The sequence below is a fragment of the Triplophysa rosa genome, linkage group LG18 (genome assembly GCF_024868665.1).
Source record: "Triplophysa rosa linkage group LG18, Trosa_1v2, whole genome shotgun sequence".
In the NCBI taxonomy this organism is placed as follows: Eukaryota; Metazoa; Chordata; class Actinopteri; order Cypriniformes; family Nemacheilidae; genus Triplophysa; species Triplophysa rosa.
This window is the reverse complement of record NC_079907.1, coordinates 5,331,467-5,349,872: the sequence shown is the minus strand read 5'-3', so window position 1 is coordinate 5,349,872 and position 18,406 is coordinate 5,331,467. Positions and strand designations below refer to the sequence as shown.

Below are 18,406 nucleotides of genomic sequence, written 5' to 3'. Positions count from 1 at the left end.
ATGTGTTCTGTTGAAGACAAAAGATGACATTTTGAAGAATGTAGGACAGCAAACAGTTCTGGAGCACTTTTGACTTTTTTCCTACTATGGAAGTCAATTGGGGGTAAAATCTGTCTGGTTATAAGTATTCTTCCAAATATCTTTCTCTGTGTTCATCAGAACAAAGAAATGTATACAGATTTGGAACAACTCGAAGGTGAGTAAATCATTTTTGAGTGAAGTATCCCTTTAAGGTTAAAAAAACCTACTCGGACATAATGATTTATACCCATCATTATCCGTTACCCAACTCGATTGTCCTGGTGCCGCAGGGCTCAAGAGTATTGCATAACAGTAAACAACAAGTTCTTACTGTAATTCACATCAATAGACTGCTTGCAACAATATTTTCTTGTGTATGTTGAAGACACAATGGTGGAGACAGGAGCTTTTATGCACCCAGATTACATTGAAGCAAAGCTTGACATTAGACTGACACGCACACACAAAAGTTAATTACACCCATCAATCTTTTCCAAGCTGTCTGATACCGTGAGACCCCAACTGCATTAGTTTCGCATCACAGGTTATATACCAAAGGTTTATAGGTGTTGATGTATGAGGGTGTGTTTGTGGTAAATGAGGCGTGTTTATGACCCTGTTAGATGAACAAACACTAACAGTTCCCCCATTCTCAACATGTTACCAAGAGATCTGCATTTTGGGAACTCATCAGAACCAGAGCCATCATATTCTCTCCATGTCTCCATCTCCCAGCTGTTAGGATTGATAAAAATCAAGTACTTTATTTGCCCTTGTAACTGGTAATAATGGTACATTTTCTTCTGTTGGCAAGCTACGTCTTATCCAACCTTTTATATCTAGCCCCACACCTGCTACTGTAATCGATACGATCGAAAGGGGGAAATCTCAATTTCCCATGGCTGTTTCTTAGCCAGCGCGTCTGCTGATTGAATATGAATCAATATTCAATCTTGCTTGTTAGGGATATTAATTATTTCTTAATGAACATGCCTGTTATGAAGTGCTAAACATTACATGGTAATCTATGATTAGTGTCTGGCAGAGGCGTGCTGAGAAGAAAATGTCTTTGAATCGAGGGTTTGGGTGCTCTCGTTCATGCTTGTTTAACATAGATTGATTGCTTTGGGACTAATCAAGGAAAGAGAGGTTAACCAGCGGAGTGTTTTAAGTGCTTGTAATGAGGCGATGTTGGATGGACATCAGCTTGGCGTTGGTTCACGTATAATGTGGGTTTATTTTGGGTCTGTAAAATGTGGTTTATTAAAGTGTTTTAAAGGCAAATTGTGTTAATGTTTAGGACCTCAGATATGCAGAGGCATCTGTAAGGGAGGCATTTGTGTGCTGATTTTTCTAAATAAGTGCTAAATGTAAATCATGTGGTGCTATCAAAACATTGCTCTGATGTTTAAACAGCAACATTAGCTCAACCAATGACTTTGGAGCGTTGGGTCAACCAATGACAGGAGTTTGAAACATTGGCTTGAGTTAGTGGTTTGGAACGTTGGCTTAACCAGTGACATAAGTTGAAAACATTGTCTCAACCAATGGAATAAGTTTGGGGGCGTTATTGATATAAAAGTCTTTTGGTGTTTTGAAAACTTGTTTGAAAACTGTCTTTAGGAGATGCATCCTGTTTTACCAAAACCTGACATGCAAAGTGCACCCTGGCAACACATACCGTTGCATGAATGTCATGCATGCAGTCAGGAATGTGGTATAGTGACATCTGTCACATTGTGTAATTTCTTTTTCTTTGATGAAAGAATTGCAGCTGTGCTTGTACACGGCTTCTTCTCGTGTCTTCCTTCTTAGCTGCTTTTGTGTCTGTATTTCCTTCTCATCTCCTCTGTTTGTGCATGTTGGTTTGTGGTCTCCATTTCATTATACGGCTTTTATGAGGAAGATCAGCGCAGCTGGCCGGACTCAACTCTGTGATTATAAGCAGCAGATGATGAATTACATAAGAAATGATTCTGAAATGTTAGAAATGTAATGAACAATACAAATAGACATAGATATACACAGCATGAGGATTAATGTCCTGACCAATATATACAGATATAAATGTATGATATTTCTAAATATTATTGTTATTTTACTGTAACTCATTTAAAATGGGCAAAAAAAGATATAATTGGGATAATGGCTAAACATAAAAGACATAATTGCTGAATTCCAGTTGGTGCTTCTAGTGGTGCTGAAATCACTCACAAATATCGAAACAGTCTTTGTTCTTACTGGATACCTGCTTTCATGAAGCAAACCTAAAGTGGAATCTTTGTTGTTCACATTTTTACAACTTCAGTCCGTCTCCATAGCTGCTGCAGTATTTGAATTGCACAAAGCTTTGTTGATCGTGGCTCCATTCATGCATCCTCTGTTTTTGGAGCGTTCCAGCATCGTATCCCGGTTTACTTTCCTCCCACCCTGACGTTCCCTTCCACTGTCCTCTATTCATGCCATGCTGCATTATATTCCAAGCTGTGAAAACGGGAACAGTGTGACTCTGGGGGGAGAGGGTCTTAGAACAAATTCATCAAGTTGAGAGCGACCGACCGAGGGAGAGTGAGAGATTAGAGTCCTAATGGAACACTGAAGCTCCGTTGAGAAGAGGTGGATGTCTCAATGAGGGGGAATTTAGTATACCGTAAAGGGCATCTCTTAATGTTGAATTATAGTTTAGTCAGACTGTGGGTAGGTTGTCATAAACTCCCACAGTCTGTGCCCACCAGCAACAACAGAATGGCAAATCCCAGCTGGCATGGTGCCCTCCAAGTCCCGCTAATGAGAGTTTTCTGAATGGTGGGGGTGTCTCTTTTTCTTGATCTTTCTTTATCTTTGTATCTGCACATCTCATCTAGATTCTTTAAGACAGATGGGACCCCCCACACCACTTTTTCTGTACCTCATTTATGTTCTCATTTTTTTGTGTAGTGATGAATGAAGCTGACTAAACCTGTGCTATTTGTGTTGCAGTCCATCATGGAGCAGTTCAACCCTTGCTTGAGGAACTTTGTTGCCATGGGAAAGACCTACGAGAAGGCTCTGTCGAGTGAGTACCCCACCGGCGTCAACCTTAGCACTCTATTAAATAGTGAGGCGGCTATTCAAGCTCTCATTTCATTGGTTTGCACGTTAAACTAATATACAATAGAAAAATATTCACGTTTATGTGGAGCACCTCTCCTCAATTGCATTAAAATCGATTCAAATGTTGTTTAAATGTGTGTTGAATGTTCGTTACGAAGTGTTTTTGTTCGTGGGCCGGAAGACTTCCTGTTCCTCCTGTAGTGATGATGTGATAGCGTCTTAAATGTGAACTTCATCCACACCCCGAATCCCCTGACATCCCTCATGCATGTTGCATCTGCAGAGCCGTCGGATACACTGATGCTCGATGATGTGTTTCTGTTGTGTGTGCGGAGTTTGCATGTGTTGACCAAGTCGTCTGGGCAAGGACAAAGATGTAGGCGTTTCGGAACACCGGAAGGAAGGGAGAACGAAATAGAACGGAGGACAGGCGTAAACTAGGCCAGAGAGAGCTCTGGGAGAAGACAGTCCCGTAGAGAGAGCGAAAGGAGAGCAGATGAGATGTGTATTCAGGACAAGTGTGGGTCTATAGTAGCAACACTTTAACGCCTTATTTTAGATCGCACTTTTCGTTATTCTTTATACTAACAATTTACTAACATTCTCTAATAATTTAATCTAATTATCATGTAATGAAGCTACAACATTGTTGATCAAAAATAGTGTCTGTGTGTGAAGTTCAGCATCAAAAACAGAGTGGAATCTGTGCAGCATCCCTGTTGAGTTTGATCACCGAACCAAGTACTGCAGAGAACCCTTCCACTCATCATTCCACATCTAATATTCTATGAGGCAGAAAACACAAGCAAAAGACCAAAGCCCCGGAGGCTTGACCACAATAATGTGTGTGCATGTGCGTGAGAGTGTCGCAGGCTGATTGATAAATGTAAAAAACAAGCCGAACGGAGGGAGATTTGCACTCCACCCTTGCAGATCAGCCTTGGCTGCAGCTTAGGTGGTACACGGAATCCATCGTGGGGATTTGCCGGAGTTGTAAATGTGCCAGTTCTTGCAGGCAACAGAGCGGAAACCCTCCTCAGTACCCACTAATGACTAGTGCAGATGGCGGCCACTTGGGCATTCACAAACTTTTGGGCCATTTTGGGTTGTTTTAAGCGGTGTTATGTGAATAATAGATTGTTTGGTGAAAATAAATGTCACACAAGAAAGGAGAATGGTTTTTGTTGGCATTTGCAAGCTTTTATTGCTGAAGGTGATGAGAAGAATAGGTCTTGCTTTAAGTAGCATAGAGAGACTCCTTGTTTTCTTGGGAGGTGTTGGGAATTATGTTTTGAGTCTTCGAAGACTCCATTGAACAAGGATTGGAAAACGTGGTAGAACATGACTGAATTATTGGATATTAACCAAATTTTAGTCAGGACTTTTCTTTCTAAAAATGGATCACATATTAACTCGAAATGTGATCGCAGGTTCTTAGCTGTTCTGGAGGTTAAACTTTGGATTGTCTTTTGAGGCTGCATTTCCCCAGAGAGGGTTGAAGAGACTTCTTTGTCTCTGTTGCTGGCCTTATATTTCAGACCTCTGTAATCCTCGTTTCTTCTGCTCTCTGCCTCGTTTCTTTACTCATCAGCGCTCGGCCCATCTCCCCCCAACCGCTGGAGCACCAAAGCCCCCAGCTTTCCCCCTCTAATCCGCCACAACCAGGACACACCTTGTCTTGAGCCAGGGATTTGCACGGACAGTATCACATAAGTCCATACATTCATATGTGACTGGGCTGCTATCGGTCTAGATTTTATATCTCCACCCAGATGCTCTCTTTGCACTGAATGTAGATTAAACCCAAAAATGAAAATTCTGTCATCATTTACTCTCTTGTCTTTTCAAACCTGTATGACTTTCTTTCTTCCGCAGCACACAAAAGAAGATATTTTGTAGAAAGTTGGTAACCGAACAGCACTGGCCCCCATTAGCTTCTATTGTATGGACACAAAACCAATGGGAGTGAATGGGGGCCAGTTAACAACATTCTTCAAAATATCATCTTTTGTGTTCTGCGGAAGAAAGAAACGCGTACAGGTTTGAAATTACAAGAGGGTGAGTAAATGATGAAAGAAATTTTATTTCTTGGTGAACTATCACTTTAAATGTACAGTACTGATAGACAATTTTGTGCATTTAGCATCGTAGCATGCTATTGACAAAACATTTAAGGAAGCAAATGGGAGTATATATCTGTAACATTGAGACAGTACAGTTTGATCAGTATGTCATACTGTGTATCAAGAGGCATAATATGGATATACTGTATAAGAAACTTTAAGAAACACGAAAACATACAAATCCACACAAATTGATTTCTTCACTGAAATGACTTCATTTTCAATACACAGAGTAGTTAAAGGGATAGGTCACCCCAAAATAAAAATTCAAAATTAATTCATCGCTCAAAACCTGCGTATATGACTTTCTTCTGTGGAACACAAAAGAAGATATTTTGAGAAATGTCTCGGTGGTCTTATTAGGTTTTGTGTCCATACAATGGAAGTCAATAGAGGCCGATGTTGTTTGATTACAAACATTTTTTTAAATATCTTTTGTGTTCTGAAAGTCATACAGGTCTGGAATTATGTGGAATTACATGGCCGAGTAAATGACAAATTTTCATTATTGGGTGAACTGTCCCTTTAAAATGAATCTCTACTGCTGCACATTACCTTCACTAACCTCTTGTTCTGAAACTTTTAAATTCGCTATACGTTCCAAGACACTTTCTGCTTCTTTGCATACTGTCGGACCGCTAAACTGCCGTGATCCTCTGGTTTAGAGAGAGCCTGATTTTGAACCCTTTTCTGCCATAGGGATGTAGTAGAAGAAGCGCTGCCCCTGTGGCGAGACCTCACACAGAATGAGTGATGCTCTCAGTAATGCGCTTTCTGATGTGAATGTGAAGCTTTTTTTTAAGTAGTATCTCTGCCTCTCATTGCTTACCAATCACAAGCTTCACCCCCACCCCCCTCAGTTCTCTGGCAGAGCCATCCCAGAACATATAGTTTAAGACTTTCCCATCCACCACTCCTGTATCCATAGATGCAACACCTGTGGGTTAAGGGAAGCTTCGGGTGTGATAGAGAGACATTAGAACACTCTCGATTCTTATGTCCCAAATGCTTCCATGTTTCCAGGTGTGACATTTGCAGCAAAAGGCTACTTCGACGCACTGGTGCGGATGGGAGAGCTGGCCAGCGAAAGTCACGGCTCTAAGGATCTTGGTGAGTTATAGACTGTAGCCGCGGTGCCCCCTGTGGTTGGAAGGGGTATTGCAAAATAGAATCATTTGAAGTGTGAATGGTCGGATGCCTGAAAACATAGCACAGCATAACTAAGACTGTAACGTTGGACATAACACATATGTACAATCGTGTACATTTACGTACTCTGCGCTGCGGGTTCACTCGTAGCTCATTGGTGATTGCATTGTGTTCATTCTTCCCTTTTGTCTTATTTACACGTCTCTCGATAAATAACCTTACTACCTCATAAATTAGGCTCTTTAGACACAATTCCTTTAGCTTTCGAAAAAGGGGTTAAAATGCAGTTATGAGTCTTAAAGTTATAGTTCACCTTTAAAATGAAAAATTATGTCATCATTTACTTAGAATGTTGTCATTGTAAACCTGTGTGATTTTCTTTCTTCTGCAAAGCACAAAAGAGGATATTTTGATAAATGTTGGTAACAAAAACCGTTGGTCCCCATTGACTTCTATTGTATGGACACAAAATCAATGCAAGTCAATGGGGACCAACGGTTTTCTGTTACCAACATTTTTCCAAATATCTTCTTTTGTGTTCTGCAGAAGAAAGAAAGTCATACAGGTTTAAAATGACAAGAGAGCATGTAAATGAAGACAGAATTTTCATTTAGAAGGTGAACGATTCCTTTAAAGCATTGATGCATGGTAAATTTCCAACAATACAGTAATGGATTGTTTTGTATTAAAGGTCCAGTGTGTCATTTTTGGGATGATCTATTGACAGAAATGCAATATAATATACATACCTATGCCTTCAGAGGTGTATAAAGAGCTTACACAATGAAGCGTTATGTTTTTATTACCTCAGAACGAGCTATTTCTATCTTCATACACCGCGGGTCCCCTTGCATGTAATTCTCCATGTTCTGTCAGCCGTCGTAGTGTTTCGAAAAGGAAGGGGAAGGGAATTCACAACCTTGCGGCTAGATTTCACTGACTGGACCTTTAAAACATGCATTTGTTAATTTTTATTATTAATTCATTTGAATTAATTAATTGGGCATAAATGCAAAACTGTTTGATAAAGCATCCCAATGCATCTATGCGTTTTCTTTCCGACCTAATCAATTATTTCTTTGAAATGCAACATGCCCATGAGAAATATAATACGCAAATTCATCTCATTCATGACGTGAGATTCAGAAAATCTATCTGAAGTTAAATTATGAACATTTTTCCTCTCACTGGACTTTCTGTCTATTTATTATTTATAAGTGACTATATTTATAAGGTTGTGCCATAGCAAGCAGTTACTAAACTGAACAGTCAACACTATAGCAACTATTGGTTAATGGAAGCACCAGATACTTAAGAATAACTTAAGGATATTTCGCTTTCCAGGATGTATAGATCTGTAGCTAGAGAGGCTCACCTCTTTAATTTATAGCCGGAGCGATTGTCAGGCTTTATTGATGCCCATGGGGAATTTATTGACCAGAGAGTGGGTTTGTTGTTTCAATGATCAATCTTAAACAAGCAAGTCTAGTTGTCTGGTCATAGATCCAGTGTATCACTCCAGATGCAGTGTGAGAATTTTAGAATTTTCATAGAAAGTGAATTTTTGGAAAGTTTGATATACTGTAGAGTCTCCACTATAGCCTGCCACCCTTCAGAATGTCACTAAAAACTCATCAAAGTCGGAAGTTTAATCTTAGAAGGGGACAGGAGGGTGGTAGCCTAGTGAGGAAGATCATGAAAACAGGTTATACTTTCATTATTAATCTCAGAAACATTTTCCTCCTTTTCTTCTGAGCATTCATCAGTCGGTGTGCCATTGACTGCTCATTGAATGGAGTTCACCATCCCAGCTCTAATTTGAACAGTAAAAGGCTATTATTGAATGAATTCAACCTCATCTCATCCTGAGGTTGGATTACCCGATTTCCAACTTTTCAATATCTAAACAATATACCCTGGCGGCACTGGAGGCCTTATGAGATTATATTTTGGGTCTAGTCTGCTGCTAGCTCAGCATTGTTAAAAAGCAGCAATATCTGTGTGTGAAGAAGTAGTTTAATGAGAAAAGTTTTATGAGATTTTTATGAGACCGAGGCAAAATACAGCAAGTCTGTGTTTGTTTTTGTGCGTTTGCTTAAATAAACTTGCATTTGTGCATCATTTCCTCTGTAGTATGCTTGCTGATAATGCATATATTTGCATAGTCGCTTTGGATAAAAGCGTCTGCCAAATTAATAAATGTCCATGTAAATATATCAATCTTTTAATCTTGTTTAGTTTATTTAAAATGTATTTGCATGAAAGACTGTCTTGTGTGTGTGTTTTTTTTTACAATGAATGACAAGCAAGATTGTTTCTGCATGTCAACATTATCATGAAGATTTCATAACTATTAATTAACAGTGCTCGGCATTGTGCATGTTTGTTTTGTCTTGTTTCTCATCATATTTCTTGATGCTTGAAATTCTTTCTGTTCACACGGGCAAAGAACATTCCTGATGTGTCTCATAGCCAAGTACCTGCACTTTGTTTGTCTAGTGTTTGGATGTGTACTGTAGTTGATTTGTATGGTGTTTGTCTTTGAGTTTGTTTTGATAGGCTTTGAAGGAAATGTGTACAACACACTCTTAAAGGTCCAGTGTATAAAATGTAGCGGCATCTAGCGGTGAGGTTGCGAATTGCAACCAAAGGCTCACTCCACCCCTCCCTTTCGAAGCGCTACGACAGCTGACACAGCACAAATATGTCGTCTCATTTTAGCTTATTTGCCGAAGGGGATAACGTATTTACGAAACGCGTTCTGTAGAGCAGTTTGTCTGTTTAGGGCTACTGTAGAAACAACATGGCGAATTCTGCTGTAGATTGAAGTAGCTCATTCTAAGGTAATAAAAACATTATGTAAGGTCTTTATACACTTCTGAAGACATAGTTATGTGTATTATATTGCATTTCTGTCAAAAGATCCTCCAAAAAATGACACATTGGACCTTTAAAAATAAAGGTTCTAAAAGAGTTTTTTGATTCTCAAAGAACCTTTTAAGTCAAAGGTTCTTAAAAGAACCATTTCTTTCTTACGTTTTTATAGTCATCAGAACATTTGATCACTATAAATGGTATAAAGGTTCTTTATGGAACCAGACGGCCAAAGATGGTTTTTAAATGGCATCACTTAACACCTTTTTTTTTTAGTGTGAATATGATGTTCGTGTAGATTATTCAACTAACAATGAAAATGTCCCAGGTAATGCAAAACAGAAAAAATGCAAAAATCATCATTAATGTTACATTATATTAATGTACAATACCGGTGGAATTTAGATGCTCCAACGTGCACAAGCTTTAACGAAAACAGTGTTGTGATCCAGAAACTTCGGATCAACTCAGCCACAGGCAAAATGTGTTTTACAGTTAGACCTTCACATGTGTTTGAGCATGTGAGACCTAATCGCACCACATTTGCTGTACGCTTAAGTAATCCTTTAAATGAGATCCTAATACAGCGTTAATAATTAATGCAGATATATTTTTGCCTTTAGCCCTGTGTTTCTCTTTAAATAAAATTATCCAGAGTACTGGATGCGGGGAGAGTTCCTTAATTTGCACTGTGAGGAACTTCCTGTTTTCATGGTCTTGTTAGAACATCAGAGATGGACTGTTTTTATAAAGCAGGGATGTTGTGCGAAGAGCCTCAGGTGTGCATTAATAATGTAAGGTTTGAAGCACGGACCACACGGGCAGCACAGTTCACATGCTCAAGATGTGTGTGTGTGTGTGTGTTTCTTACTACTTGTGTTGTAATATTGCTCATTTCTGTATCAGAAAATGTGGGATTTTGTGGGAAAATCAGGACAGAAAGGGTTTATATTAATGTTCTTATTGTGTCTTAAGTGGCTCAAGTTCATGTAGAAAGACAACCATTAACCTTTTGCTAAAAGACACTGATAGATTATATAAATTCTAGGTCATGATAAATCATGGGCTGAATCATGGGGTTTAAGCATGTCTGCTTTTTATTGCATCACCCAAGATGTATGTTAGCACCCGAATTAAACAGGAGCATAGACTTGCACTAATCTATTTCAAAGTCAGTCTTAAATCTCACCTGGCCATTTTAATCGTATTCTAAAATCAAATGAACAGGAGGTAATACAAATTATGAAATTCCTGTACAGCATTGCAAAAGCATCACTCTCGGTGTAGTGGGTAATGGTGTGATCTCTTTAAGTACCGCCCTCTGCCTCCTCACGGCATCCTCAAATCGGAGTAAATCTCAATCTCTTGCTGGGAAGAGAGATGTGCGGTGATTCTTTAATGCAGCACTTGTGCGTATCGCATCACCCGCCGCCTGCAGTCAGCCCACGCACTGATGCAGGAACGCAGCCGGCCACAGAGAGAGAGAGAGAGCAGCGAGCTAAAAATAGATTAAATACTGGCCTTAACAGGAGAAGTTCCGCTAGAGAGAGAAAGACAGAGCAAAGCAAGGAGGATGCGGCTCGTGCCTATTTGGTGATGTCAGCGTTGCCAAAAACAGCCTCTCCTGTCTGCTTCCTCCAATGCTGCACGAGTGTGCTTAATACTAAACAGTTTCCTGTTTCCTCTGCCCAAATATGGGTATCAGTTGTCATACCTGTGAGATACCAGCAGGTTGTCGTCTTTTCACATTTGTAGTTTTGTCTTTAGGAGTTTTCTACGGTTTTGACTTGAAGGGATACAGCTACCTCCACTGGGCATGCGCACTTCAATACCGCATCATTTTTGTCACGCTGACAACAGTTAATTACTATTTTTTTATTATTGTAGGTTAGGTTTAGGGTTGGGGTAGGTGTAGGCATTAGGTAATTTAATTTATTGTAATTGTATGGCGAGATTTTGCATCACTTCTAGCCGCAACTGTTTTCTATAGTGTTTACGCTGATAATTAGTTTAAATCCAGGATATTCTCAATCTAGTACAAATATTTGTTGAGGGACGATTGAGTTCACGGTCTAAACTCGATTAACTCTTTAGGCTTACTAAAGTTGTGAAATTACTCTGGGGCGTTTGAATTGTTAATGTTGGCTAATCTTACACTGAAATGGAACTTATGCAGACTCATTCTTGTTAAGATATTAAAATCAATCCCTCACAAAGAGATCAGAATTTCAATTCAGACATTAAGAACTAAAAGGATCTTATGGTACAATATCGTAGTAGAAGTTATTGTGTGCAGAATGGCTGCAGGGCCAAATCATCCGTTAAATGAGTTTAGAATGAAAAGAAATGAAGAAACGTTCACGCAACTATTAACTCTTGCTGAACATGCTGAATAATTATTGTTTTAGCCAAGAGGATGAAATAAGAAAGATGCGTTTTTAATAGATGGAACTAAGGGCTTCTATATACTTCAATAGTAATCTATAAGACATTAAGTTGTGCTTATTTATCAAACATATACCGTGTAGAGAGGACAGAAAATTATAGTGGGAATAGAATAGAATGAAACAACAAACAACCAACCAAATATGTCAAATATAATATTTCTTTTTTCTTGCTTTCTTCGTAATAGAATATAATAACAATAAAATAACAACAATTATGATTAATAATTTATTACTATTATTATCTATATATCTATAAATTATATATAATTATAAATAAATAATAAATAAATCAATTGTAATTATTATGAATAATAATAATGACAATGATTATTATAAATCAATATTATAAACAAACAAACAAACAATAATAATATAATAATAATTATTATTATTATTTAGAATTATTAATAGTATCTTGGCGTTTTTTTACTTACAATAATAATAATAATAATAATAATAAGACATTAGAGTAGGGTGAACAGTATGGAAATACAAAGAAAGTTCTCTTTCTTTCTCTCTTCATTTCTTTCACTAGCTCTCTCTCAGTTCTCAAACCCTCTACTGCAGCTTTTGCAGGTTTAAATTATGTGACTGACTCTATCCTGATGTTAGACGTACAGCTGCAGGTCAACACAGTTTCATTTTCACTCAGAGCAAGTGGGATACGTAGTGTTATGTACATGATTTCAGTATTTCCTCATCGTCTCACCTTTGGGATTCTGCCAAACACAAACACAAACAAAACAAAAGGCAAATATCTCAAACACCTCTGAGGAATGAGTCACAGAACTTATAATTGCTGCTATTGGTGCCGTTATCAACATAAGCTCACTGAAGTGAAGAGATGCCTGGAAATAGATCCACCACGGTGCCTACATCACAACACAAAGAAGCAGCTTTGGATTATTGTTGTGGAATTAATGAGTTGTGTTGTAGAAAATGCATAGCTCATGAATATTAATGCACTGGTGTGTTTTGATAACTTTGGTATTCATGAGCCTTCACTAGTATTTGTTAATTATTTTTTTTGCAGAGAAGTCAATTCCACAATCCATAATTAAAAGGCATCACTGTAGTAGGACACAATTTTACCACCTTTAAGATCCAATATTATGGATAGATATTAATAATAACAATCATGTTTCTTTTATCTGACAGTCTTATGGATCTGGCTACCCAACAGATCGAACCCCCCTGCCAGATATTATTTCTACTGCAGTAATGTGTCTCCATTATGACCATCAGCGGCTCTCTAATAGCCATCTACACAGACTTCTGTCACATAATGACTACAAAAGAAGTATTCAAGCCTCTGGGGTTTGAGTTCAACGAGGCATCACTACATTTCGTTTTGGGTCAACGAGTTAACAGTTTCAAACATGAGCATTCTGAAGGATGTATGATTTCTTACAGCTGATTTTGTTTTTTTTTCTATAGATTTAGTGCACATACTGTATGTCTTATCTGTCGAGTGCGAAGAAATTGGTTTATGTCAAGTATATGGATGAAGTGTCAAAGCAAGCGTCTGTCAGAATGTGCTTTTGTTTAGAAGCGTTCAGTGGAGAAGAGTTCAGTCCAGAAGTGCTGAAATTTATCACAGCCGTCTGTGCGCAGTTTAATTCCCAACAATATTGATGTTTACTACCTCTATACCAAGGTCACAGAAGAGTGAAATATATTATGTAGAACATTATTGTTCGTGAACCAGACCGACATTAACCATCATAAACTAACATAGAAACTCTGATTTATGCTTTCTTTATTCTTAAAAAAAGTTAAAGTTATATTTAGTAGTGATGGATGAAAGTCAAGCCAAAACGTTTCTGTGCACCACTGAATAAAACCATTCCTGGCTAAGTTGTGCATCTATGCGGTGTTTAGCTTTGAATGCAGTCAGTCTTGGGTTAACGGATCATCTTTTATTCTAAACAGGATCTAAATCTACATTCCTCATATTTAGAGTGCTGTGGGCTACAGAGTTTTTGCAGACTATACTTTAATTGATTTGGATCTTTAGGAGTGCAACAACAATACGCTTAAATCTTTCAAAGCTGCAGATGTTGTGATCCCCGCTGATTACCGGTAAGCGGATTAGAGCCCTGCCGAGCATGGCTGAATTACAGCAGGCGGAGATGAAGGGTGAAGGGGTTGGTATTAGACCATTGTGCTGACTTGGACAGGAAATGAGAGTATGTTGACCTAGAGACAAGATCTGGGTTCCAAGGTCAGGTTAGAAGTAAATTCTACAAGTAATTTTTGTCAGTAATGCTTAGCTTTTATGTGAACCTGTTAGATGGACTTGTTGAAAGACACATGTCAATATCTGACTTGTTTCTTGTAGACAGTAATGAGATTGAATGAAGTCTTTTTCTGAGGTGTTCTGCCTGTTAATCTGAAATGTTAATTATTTGGGATATGCCATCGATTCATTTGGAATATCTATTGACAGAAATGCAATGTAATAAACCTAACTATGTCTTGAGAGGTGTATAAAGGCCTTACATAATGAAGGATAATGTTTTTATGACCTTAGAATGAGCTATTTCTATCTACACACACCACGGGTTCCCTTACATGGAATTCACCATGTTGTTTCTACAGTAGCCCTAAATGGACAAACTGCTCTACAGAGCGCGTTTCGTAAATACACTATCTCCTTCGGTAAAGAAATGAAAATGTGGCGAGATCTTAGTGCTGTGTCAGCCACCGTAGTGCTACAAAAGGAAGGGGGAGGAGTGGAGTGAGCCATTGGTTGCAGTTCGCAACCTCACCACTAGATGCCGCTAAATTTCATACACTGAACTTTTCATTGGGAAACGATGGGATTGGGCAAAGACAACTAGAAGTTGGATGTTTTAGCATGTCTCTTCTCCCGTCCTGGTACAATAGTTACTCAGTGGATTTGGGTACATTGAGTTTGTCCTTGTTTCGCATATGTGTAACTCCTGTGTGGATCCACCCTCTTATTAATGTCCCTCCTTTGATGTACATTGCTTATTGGATGGCTTCTGTTGACCTTGATCTGAAAACGTTTCATAAAACGAATCGTTCCACTGTTTGTAAGAGCTTAAGAGGGCGGCTTGATTGGATATGTACTGCAGGCTGGCGCAGTTTTCCCGGGTCAGGCATGATGGATTCAGAGACAGGCAGGGTCACTCTTTGCGAAACATGTTGTGTAGCTCAGCAGCTCAAATTTATGAGGGACGTGCATATTTTACACCACATGAAAAGCTTTGTGTTAAAGGTATTAGATAAAGCGGACGAGTTACAGTTTAAGTTTAAAACTCTGTATGAGCCACTAATAAGATTGATGCTTGATTTACCAACGCCGTTAATATAATTATTAGCATAATAGACGTATTATATAATAGCCAGTGTATAGAAACTAGCACAAATATTTACATTTTTACACGCTCAGGAGGTAGAGAGACATCATGCCCATTGGATGTCATGCGAGTTCATGTGTGTGACTGTCAAACTGTAGTTTCTTGACTACAGAAGAGTTCTGTCTGTAAGGACCTTGTCTTAAAGTTCCCAGTGTGTTTGTGGCTAATGCTGCCCTCTGCGTCACATGCTGTGTGTGCGTTTTTGTTATTTCATTATTTTATTAAGCCAGTTAAAACCTGGTTTATGCAAAGTCAGACAAGAATTTGATGGATGGACGGAAGATATCTCAGCATGTTATATCCGTCCCTGTGGGACTTCAGAAGAGTGTGTCTTGACTTGTAATGTAATGAAATGTTTGTTTTTTGGGCTGCTTTGATCACTCTACAAGAAAAAACGACATTATTACAAGGCTGAGCTTTTAACCTTTAAACACATTGCAATAAGAAATGTGTGCTTTGCCGACCCTTGCACCAGAAAAAAAGCGATATATTTCAGCCGAGCCAGCCAGATATTTGCACCTAAACCCACTGTGGCTGTTTTAAACACATACAAAATACCAAACAAAATCATTTTTTTGTTGTTGAGAAAACATTACGAGAAAACCCCTCTGTTCTCTGTTGTACAGTATGCAAAGATGTCTAATACTTTCCCTCTGGTTGGCTGTAACTCTTTCTCTCTTGACACTGTCTTAAGGTCTTTTGTACTTTATTCCTGCTCAAACTAGGTCTTTTGTTCCTTTTCTTTACAATGCATTGCCTACTCAGAAGAGGCAGCATGTAGGTACCAAAACACAGCACACATGCCTTAACATGGCTGCATGATTCACTTGTTCTCTTTCTTTCTTTCTTTCTTTCTTTCTTTCTTTCTTTCTTTCTTTCTTTCTTTCTTTCTTTTGATTTGATTTTTCTTTCACAGAGTATTCATCTGACATGAGAAATTATGTGCTAACATTTTTGTGTAATCTTTTTCATAATTCTGCTCATGTTTCTTTATTTATGTATCGAACATGCACTTGCACTATGCTTTTCTTGTCAGTGTAATCATTAATATTATTTTTTTCCTGTGATGGAATAACCAACCATTTTGCTGATATTTCTACTGATTTTTCTTTTGTTCGTCTCTTACATTAAGCCATACTGTACAATTCATTTTTCCATATTTGTCTGACATTTTCTTGCACCCGACTGTTGGACCGTCTTGTTCATCTATTGTTTTATTTTCACTCTCTCTACCTCCTCTGTTTCTCTCACTTGCACCTTTGTGTCGCTGCATGGTGTTTTGATAACAGGTGCAAACATTGTAATGAGAATATAATCTCTACCTTTCTCTCTCTCCCTCTCTCGCTCTACCTGTATCTTTGTATGTCTCTCTCTCTTTCTCAAGGGGATGTGCTTTTTCAGATGGCCGAGGTTCACAGACAGATCCAAATGCAGCTCGAGGATATGGTGAGTAATACGCTGATTGTATTGAACTTTTGTTTTCTCATTACGTTTTCTTACAAACTCATTTTCCTACTCATGTCGCATCAGAGGATATGGAAGGGTGCGACATTTGAAAATGTCAGACGCTTCCATGTATATCTACGGTCACATGTGTAAACAGTCACAGCATAGACCTTCCTGTACTCATGGCTATAGATGCTAAAACAAGCCATATCGCTGCTGTCCTTCTGAAACCTTGTATCTCCATATTTTGTGACTTTTATTTTTGCCATAAATCATTATTATTATAATCATTATATAATCATATATCATTTGGTTTTGCAAATATCTAACCAACAAAAGTGTTAAAAAGATCTTGTCAACTTTGACAACACTGTATTTATTCATTTAAAAAGTACAGTGTTATTTCCATTTCCTGAAAAAGCGAATTCGGACATCCAAGGTTTCAGAAGGACGGCAATGATTTTTGAGTCTCTTATCATAAGTATCTGTTATTGGGTAAATGATGATAATTGTTTTTTTATATTAAAATAAATTCTTTTTGTACAGCTGAAATCATTCCACAATGAATTACTCACAGAACTGGAGAAAAAAGTGGAATTGGATGTGCGCTACCTGAATGTAAGTGTAAACACAAATACACAAAGGTTCAACATAGCTTGCTTGAGAAAGAAAATATTCAGAAGCTAAATGTTATGACATCTGTTTACAGTTGACAAGATCAACAGTCAATCTGAGAAGGCATCTTAGTAGGGATTCTAACAGGCTTGTTTGCAAATACATTAGATTGACTCTCAAGCTTTGCAGGTTCACGAACGGCTCCGCGACTTGGCCAGAAATCAAACCCGCATTTATCCTGTGACTCATTACCAGCGTTGACAGAAACAATTAACTACGTGCCCGTGGTTCTCAGATAGAAAAAATGGAAAAATAAACGGTGTTAGGATCAGTCAAACGTAGCAGAAGGTTTTGGCAGCGGTGAGCATCTGAAACACAAAGAATCTGTGAAGCAAAGAATTCTGGGAAGACACTTGGTTTGAGGACAATGAAGGAACTGATTGGGCTGACTCCCATTAGCACAGAACACACGACGACCTCTCGGTTATTTAAACAGTTGACTCTCAATAGGTGCGCTAAACATTCCTTCTGGGAGCTTTTTTAGCTCAGGATGTGCTGAGAATGAGTCGTCAAGGATAGTATAAGAGAGGCTCAGCTCATTTCACTATGGTTGGCCTTTACAGTATCTACCCCAGGTCTTTGTGGAATAGATGCATGCCAAAAATATACAACCAATAAAGTCCCTCATTTTGGTTGTTCTAGTTAGTTTTTGTTTGCGATGAGAGCTGTGTTATTGTGTCCGACAGGCCGCTCTGAAGAAATATCAGATGGAACACAAGAGTAAAGGAGAGAGTCTGGAGAAGTGCCAGGCCGAGCTGAAGAAACTGCGCAGGAAGAGTCAGGGCAGCAAGAACCCCTCCAAATACGTAGACAAGGAGATGCAGGTGAGTTAGCGCTGCTCTTCAGATTTCAATGGAATAGAGGTTTATTTGTGCTACTTGAAAAAATTCAGAACACTTGGGTTAGTTCACCCAAATTGGAAAATCCTGTCATCATTTACTCACCCTCACATCGTTCCAGAATTTTCATTTTTGGAGCGAACTGTTCTAGAAACGGCAGTAGTTGCAGGCATTTGATTTGTTTGTGATATGTGTTGCAGTATATAAAAGCGTGACTCTAAATGAGACTTCCCGCTGCGTTGTAATGTCATGGGAATTGTATAAATCCATCTGTTTCCATAAATAATTTCTATAAATCCCACTCGTTCTCTTCACAACTTAAATATACACCTTCAAACACACTTGAGAGAATA

The 18,406-nt window shown here is 38.5% G+C and overlaps 1 protein-coding gene across 9 annotated transcripts in view; it reads left to right on the top strand.

The window, feature by feature from the left end:
* baiap2b (BAR/IMD domain containing adaptor protein 2b) overlaps positions 1 to 18,406 on the top strand; it is a 52,860-nt gene that overhangs the window by 9,104 nt on the left and 25,350 nt on the right. For 6 of the 9 annotated variants that reach the window (XM_057358843.1, XM_057358852.1, XM_057358847.1 and 3 more), the window contains exons 2-7: positions 3,001 to 3,076; positions 6,261 to 6,347; positions 15,859 to 15,870; positions 16,478 to 16,539; positions 17,086 to 17,157; positions 17,901 to 18,038. In XM_057358843.1, coding sequence (XP_057214826.1) covers positions 3,001 to 3,076; positions 6,261 to 6,347; positions 15,859 to 15,870; positions 16,478 to 16,539; positions 17,086 to 17,157; positions 17,901 to 18,038 — 447 coding nt within the window. The remainder of the gene's footprint in view (positions 1 to 3,000; positions 3,077 to 6,260; positions 6,348 to 15,858; positions 15,871 to 16,477; positions 16,540 to 17,085; positions 17,158 to 17,900; positions 18,039 to 18,406) is intronic. The other 3 variants (XM_057358850.1, XM_057358844.1, XM_057358851.1) reach the window with 3 other exon arrangements.